Source organism: Chrysochloris asiatica, unplaced genomic scaffold (genome assembly GCF_000296735.1).
Source record: "Chrysochloris asiatica unplaced genomic scaffold, ChrAsi1.0 scaffold00096, whole genome shotgun sequence".
NCBI lineage: Eukaryota > Metazoa > Chordata > Mammalia > Afrosoricida > Chrysochloridae > Chrysochloris > Chrysochloris asiatica.
This window is the reverse complement of record NW_006408614.1, coordinates 1,525,340-1,532,520: the sequence shown is the minus strand read 5'-3', so window position 1 is coordinate 1,532,520 and position 7,181 is coordinate 1,525,340. Positions and strand designations below refer to the sequence as shown.

The following is a 7,181-nucleotide window of genomic DNA, read 5'->3' as shown; positions in this document are numbered from 1 at the left end:
ATAAGCATCCAACCATTCGTCCACATTGTTTCATGTTATTGAGTGTGGTCCCTACGGTATCACTCATCTGGCTTGCTCCTCGTGTCTCCGTTCTTCTTTCCTCGTCCTTCTGTTTTCTAAACTCATCCTGGGGCAGATGCTGCCCTTTTGATCTCAAATGGGTCATTATCAAAGGTGTGTAAACCTCCCTAGTGTTAGTTACTGTTCCCCGTATAGATCTGTCTTTTGTTGGTTGAAAATTGAACCAGGGAGTGGGGGGTGGGTTTCTGTTGAGACGTGAGGGTGACAAAGGGCCCCCGTCCGGGAAGGAGGCAGGGTTTGAACAGGTGTCCCTGACTGTGTGCTTGGAGTGGCCTCTACTCTGTGTAGATGAAGAACCTGCCTGGAACAAGGGCACCCGGACCATTTACTCAGAAATCTGTGGTCTTGCTAAACACAGTGACAATAAAGATTAAGTGGATTACTGTGCATGACCTCCCTCTCGTTTCTTTCTAGACCAAAGAGAGTCTACAATATGCATTAGAAACCTTGACTATGAATGGCTGCTCGGTTGAAGATCTAGGGTTGGATTTCACTCTGCCAGGCTTTCCCAACATCGAACTCAAGAAAGGAGGGAAGGACACCCCAGTCACCATCTACAACCTAGAGGACTACCTGAGAGTATGTGACCTCTGCAGCAGGGCCCGGGTGGGGTAGGAGCTGAGGGGAGCGGTGCCCCCTGGGCCTCCAGATGTTGTGCTGTGAGGCGTGCAGAGAGCATCATGCTCTCAGGCCTGGGCGTCTAGACGGTTGCTCTTGAGAGAGCAGACTCTCCCTGCGTAATTGTCAGGTTCCACCCTCTGTTTAAATACAGGCTAAGAAAACCACATGTGCTTATATACTAGCACAGAGAAGCTAGGAACAAGAGCCATCACCTGTGTTCTCACGATGAAACTGTTTCTACCTTCCTTTCACGCCAGGTCCCCTGACACAGTACATACACACACACACTATCACACTCATACTCTCTCTCTCTCTCTCTCTCTCTCTCTCTCTCTCTCTCTCTGAGGCACTTGGCGAGGCCTCTCCTCTGGTGTATTCCTGACTATGTTTACTAAATTGAAGAAAAGAGGTTCTATAGTAGCTGCCAGGCATCATTAGATTGCACTGGTTGTTAGCTGTTAGCATCATGCTGGAAATGCTCGTTTGGGCTTGCTGGGTGACAGCTTTCCTTTCCAGTCAGAGTACCCACCTGGAGACGGCGTCCACATCATCCGTGGAGGAGAGCGAGCAGACTGACTAATCCCAGGAATCCCGTCATTAACTGCCATCAAGTCGGTTCCGACTCATCACGACCCTGTGCAGGGTTTCTGAGGCTGTAAATCTTTATAGGAGCAGAAAGCCTCTTAGTTCTCCTGTGGAGCGACTGGTGGTTAGCAGTTCAGTGCTTACCAGCGCTGCCAGCTCTCCTCCTCAAATTCCCTATTACCAGTTCTGTGACCCTAATACTGCCTTCTCATGTGCAAGTGTCTTCTCACATTGTCCACTGCTTTCAGCTTTCTGGTGAGCATGGCGTTAATCTGCCATAGGGATCGCTCACTCACACGTGGTTCTGTCTGTCCACAAAGCACTAAGAAACGTTGGGCCACAAGTAGAGGCACACAACTGCAGAAAGGGGTGGTTCTAAGAACCTGTTTAGTAGGTAGTTTTATTAACTGTAATTGACAGTCTTGAGGCATCTGTATTTCTCAATATTTTGTCCTCCAGGGGAATTCTCAGGCTTTTTATATCATGTATCTCTATGTAAATAAATTTTAAAATCTATTCTATGGAAATGCACATGACATTTTTTTTTTTTTTTTTTTTACATTCTCATTGGTTGGTGCCCAAATTAGAAGTGGGAGCTATTGACCACTTAATGCTATTTTCTAGAAAATAACTGAAAGATTAAATCGTGTGTTTAAAGAAAAGAAAGTGGTTCAGAAGGGTGTTGGACTCTGCCTCACCACATGCAACTTAGTGAAGAGATTGGAAACTTTGTCACAAGTTTTAAATGACTTTCCTTTTTGCAGCTGGTTATATTTTGGGCACTAAATGAAGGCGTCTCCAGGCAATTCGATTCATTCCGAGACGGATTTGAGTCAGTCTTCCCACTCAGTCATCTGCAGTACTTCTACCCAGAGGAAGTGAGTAGCTCGTGTCTAAAAGAAACAGCCCTTTCTGCTTCTGTACTTAAACTTCCCTTTGTGGGCTCTACATCTGATTGAAAACACAGGCGGGGGGCATTGGGGGGAGATTAGATTTTGAAGGGAGGGCAGGGCTGTTGGCAGATCAAGGAAAACAGTGTTGAGTAGGTGCCCGTCCTGTGGGGCACAGCCAGTCGAGCTCTGGCTCTGCTGCTGGTTCTGGATTTCTAGTCTGGCAGGAAACTCAGCCACTTTGACTAACTCCAGAAACGAGGGAAGCGGTGCTTTTTTTTACTCAAACTTCCTGAATTTTGTGAAATATACTCACCTTTGCCCCCCCACCCCACCCCAAATCACATTCATTGCTGTGGAGTCGATTCTGACGTCATAGGGACCCGAGTGTAGAGCCCCCCCGCAGCCCCTACCTGGTTTGGTGGACTCCAGTCTTCATGGAAGTGGACTGTTGTGTCCTCCTCCTGATGAGCAGCTGGTTGGCAGCCAAGTGCCTGAGTTCGGGTTGGATTTGATGAGCCAGTTTAATGATCAGAGTTGAGCCTTGAGGTTTCAAAGCACAATTGCTGACGATGTAATTGCTGAACGCTCGGAGGAAAGACTCCTCTGAGTAGGGAGCAAATGGGTCTCTGTGCTGATTCCCCACTGTCTTCACCTGAAGTGCAACAAGAACTTCAGAAAGCACCCCTGGCATTGCCGTGTGAGCGGGTCGTGGTTGGCTTTCTCCAGTTTGGAAACCTGGTGTTTCTCTCTGGAATGCTGGCTCCAGGGCTCTCAGGCACGATTGCACGACTCTGGCTCTGCGTGTCCATCACCATGGTGGTGTCTGCTCCCCACTGATTTGCTCCTTATTGAAGATTGAGGTGGACTTGGTGCCTGTGGGCATTCATTTAATTGAGAGCAAGGCGTTTGTTGCATCTGGAGTCGAATCTTGCCCACACCCCTTGGCTGTGTGGCCTCATTGTAGCCTCCTAAAGTCTGTTAGTCTGCCACCCTTGTCTAGGTAGCTGGGGCCGTCTGTGTTTCATCAGGCCGTGAGAATTAACAGGGAGCTTCAGAAAGTGTGTGGAGAAATGGAATTCAAAGACGGTGGGATTTTTCCCTATGACTGTGAACTCGTTGAAGCCCAGAGACTGTTGTTAGATTTCCCAAGGACATAAGAAAGCATTTCTGGGCTCTTCGGGACTCATTTTTGAGTGGCTGGTTATAGGTTGTTCCCGAACAACTAACCACGTAGTGGACATGTGCCACTGGCTCCTGCTGGCTTCAGCTACTGGGTTTTCAAAGGGCTAGGAGTCAGATGCTCTTTGGTAGCAGATGAGCAAATGAAGCCCTCCAAAGTCTGAGAAGAGTTAGGAAAAGTGAACTCACGGGTCTGGCTCAGCTGTGTGTTGTTTGAGATCCAAAACTTTTCTTGACTCCGCCCCTGAAGGTGGGCAGAGCACCTAACAGCGTGCAGCTGAGAAGGAAGCAACATGTAGCAATAATAACTCAACAGGGCACAGTAAAGACAGAGATCTTACTAATGTGCAGAAGTGTCAGGTCCTGAAAAGTGATGTGATTCCGGGCTACGCAGGAACCTTTATACGACCATACTATGAACCAGCGTGCATTTCCATGCAGAGACGCAGCTCCTTCCTCGCTAATTCTTTGCCTTCTGTAACCAGTTGGATCAGCTCCTGTGCGGTAGTAAAGCAGATACTTGGGATGCAAAGACACTGATGGAATGCTGCCGGCCAGATCACGGTTACACGCATGACAGGTAGGTTCAGGCTCCCTCCTGGCATTCAGTCTAGACACAGGGCTATCCAAACAAAACGGTGAAACCTGTTCTCTGCCACCCATGCATGGCTGCAGACAAGTCCTCTCAGTAATTCACTTGCCTTTGTTTCCAAAAAAGGTCCAATCAAAGCAGTAGCTTCCAAGGGGGTTTGCTGGACACCTGTTAAATTCAAGGCAAAGAGGTCAGCTCGGGGTGGTTACTGTGACTGTTATTTTGGATTCTTAAGTGCTCATCTGGAGTTCTGGTGTGGCGCTTTAGGCTAAGCACTGGATTACTTAACCCTAAGGTAGGTGGTTCAAACCCACCAGCCATTCCTCAGAAACCATGTCGCTGTGTCAGAACCAGCTCTCAACAGTACTTAACAACAACAACAAGGGTCATCTGGATAGACCTTGGAGGACAGGGTGAGCATGAGAGCTTTTTACACAAAAGTTTTAAGAAAACTGGTGAGGAATAGGCCCTCCCAGGTGCCCTAAGGGAATTTCCCCAGCACAGTGCTCCTCCTCGGGCTCGGTTTGGGAGAGCTGCCAGGGAACTTTACTCCATCCACTCTGCAGCCCCTGAGCTTGCTTTGCTCTTTGAGGCTTCTTTTATTCCCAAACTCAAAGGACAATTTTAAGGAGCATGAGTCCCTCAAAGAACATACAGTGCTCTTTGGGTATGGTATAAGTCAAAAAGCACAGAATTCTAGGGGGAAGAGGTAGAGAGGTAAACACCACCTCCAGAAGTACATAGATCTTGATGGGAGTATATGCTGAGAAATAAAGAGCTTCAAATTTTGATGTTTTTAATTAATAGAAGTTTGTCTAATTTTAAAGCAGTACATTTTGACTTAACCTTTGTATGTATTTTTAACAACAAAAGTATGGGAGGTCATTTTAAAATTTGTCTACCTATTAAAGGAGGAAGGGAATACAGGCTTTCTCCCTGAAATGTCTGAGCCATCCCAGCGCATGTCCGCAGTCCTCCTCAGTCTGCAGTCCAGAGTGTGTTGTCATGGGGGGCCACAGTTTAGAATGGCCCGTCGTCTGTCTATCCTGCTTGCTTGTAATTCAGTGATGTGGCATGATCAGAATGGACTTGTCCTAGGATGAGCTAATTCCCGTGCGTTTGCTCTTTTTGTAGTCGGGCTGTGAAGTTCTTATTTGAGATCCTCAGTGGTTTTGATAACGAGCAGCAGCGGTTATTTCTCCAGTTTGTGACTGGCAGCCCGAGATTGCCGGTTGGAGGTGAGTGTGATGGTGACACTTGACATTTCTTCCACCTCTGGGGTGTGTGTGTGTGTGTGTGTGTGTGTGTGTGTACATAATGCACGTACGTGCAGTAGAATGTTTGACAATTCCAAATTCTCAGTTTGGTATGGCGCTGTTAGATAAGCAAGGTTGGTGGTTCAAGCCCACCAGCTGGTCCTCGAAAACCCTACACAGGGTCTCTATTAGTTGAAACCAACTCGACAGCACTGAACAACAACATACATAGAGACCTCACTGGCAGGAAACTTCGTAGGCTAAGCCTTAGCCCACTGAAGGAGGATGAAAAGTATACATGGATTGCTGCTGCTTTGTGTAAAATTTGAAGGCATTCCAATATTGTAAACTCATGATTGGCTTAGCTGAGGTGGTCGTTGGTGGTTATGTACTATGGAGTTGGTTACCATCATAGCCACCCTGCATAGGATTTCCGAGGGTGTCAGTCTTTCCGGGAGCAGAAAGCCTCATAATTTTCTCCCGCGGAACAGCTGGTAGTTTCTAACTGTTGACCTGGAGATTAGGAGCCTAACTCCATAACCTCTACATGACCAGAGCTCCTTGACTGAGCTGAGTAGATGCTAAAGTCTGGTCTTTCAGAACTGACTTCTAGTGTGAGTTGCAAGTTGAAGGCAGAAAGAACTGTTTGCCTTCATGGAAAAAGTGACTGGTCTCTGTACCCTGAGTATATATTGAATGTGGAGATATAATTGACAAGGAAAAAAGGAGCTTGTTGTGTGTGTGTGTGAGAGAGAGAGAGAGAGAGAGGGACACGGTTCAGCACAGCAGTTGACTGAATCACAGAACACCCTAAAATTTGTGCATAATCATGTGCGTCCTGTAGACTGACTAATGAGCCCTCACTCTGTCTTCCTCACCTCTTTCTCAGGATTCCGGAGTTTGAACCCACCTTTGACAATTGTCCGGAAGACATTCGAGTCCACAGAAAACCCAGATGATTTCCTGCCCTCCGTCATGACTTGTGTGAACTATCTCAAGTTGCCGGACTACTCAAGCATTGAGATCATGCGAGAAAAACTGTTGATAGCAGCCAGAGAAGGGCAGCAGTCGTTCCATCTTTCCTGATCACAACAGAAACTCAGTGTCGCCTGTTACAGCAAAATCATGATTTCTCCTCTAAACGCCGTCACCTGAGGCAAGGACACGTGTTACGCCTTCATGTTGTAGGAAAGAACGACCTGCAGATCACAAAAGAGACACTTGGTTAGATCCATTGATGGCCCTATGGACTTAAAGTGATCAGGCCCTAAAAAAGTTGTTGTAATGAGGTTTCTTTAGCAAGTTCTTGTTTAAATTATCATTTATTTGATGAGTGAAGTTTTTAACTTGCTTTGCTGTGTGAAATTTACAAAAGGGATGTTTTCCAGGCTGGAACAATAAATGTCGCTGTGCAGTTTAATCCTGGGCTGTGTGTATCCATCAGCGAAGTCTGCAGTCTTGTCTCCTCCAAAGGCAGTGCTTGTACCTGAGCACAGGACAGCAAGTCCCCACTAGTCCCCACAGGGGGCTGGCTAGGCTCGCTCTCTACCTGTCCACCCTCTATGTTTCTCGCCCTGACGTGTGTATCGGCTGTGCCAGCTCACCTTGTGCTTTCCATGTGTCCTTTGCTGTTGTCACATAGTCATGCCGTCCATGCTCTTCTCAGATTAAGGCATCATTTAAAATACGTGCACTGACAAATCTTGCGCCTTTGTGACTAGGTGGCTGCTTTTCCTTACAGCTTGGTTTTAATGTGGCGGTAGGGCATAGCTGGCCTCTAATCTAACCAGGTGACATGCTCAGTCTGTTTGAACAGTGAGTCAGGACAGCAGCAGCATCTGGCACGGAAAAAAGAAGGTTCATTCCTTTCATGTCAGTTAAAAAGTTGACAGCTTGGGCTGGCCGGTATTTATGACTTAGCGGCCAGAGCGTTTTAAAATGGATATCAAGTGTCCAACAGCACCACTCACCGTT

The 7,181-nt window shown here is 47.1% G+C and overlaps 1 protein-coding gene across 1 annotated transcript in view; it reads left to right on the top strand.

Annotated features, from left to right (window-relative positions):
* The window catches only part of TRIP12 (thyroid hormone receptor interactor 12), a 121,567-nt gene extending 115,170 nt beyond the window's left edge, over positions 1-6,397 (top strand). Inside the window, 5 exon segments of the mRNA XM_006866729.1 lie at positions 496-660; positions 2,052-2,165; positions 3,845-3,939; positions 5,086-5,189; positions 6,097-6,397. Of these exon segments, the coding sequence (XP_006866791.1) occupies positions 496-660; positions 2,052-2,165; positions 3,845-3,939; positions 5,086-5,189; positions 6,097-6,293 (675 nt within the window). The 3' untranslated portion in view covers positions 6,294-6,397.
* Positions 6,398-7,181: the final 784 nt, after the last annotated feature.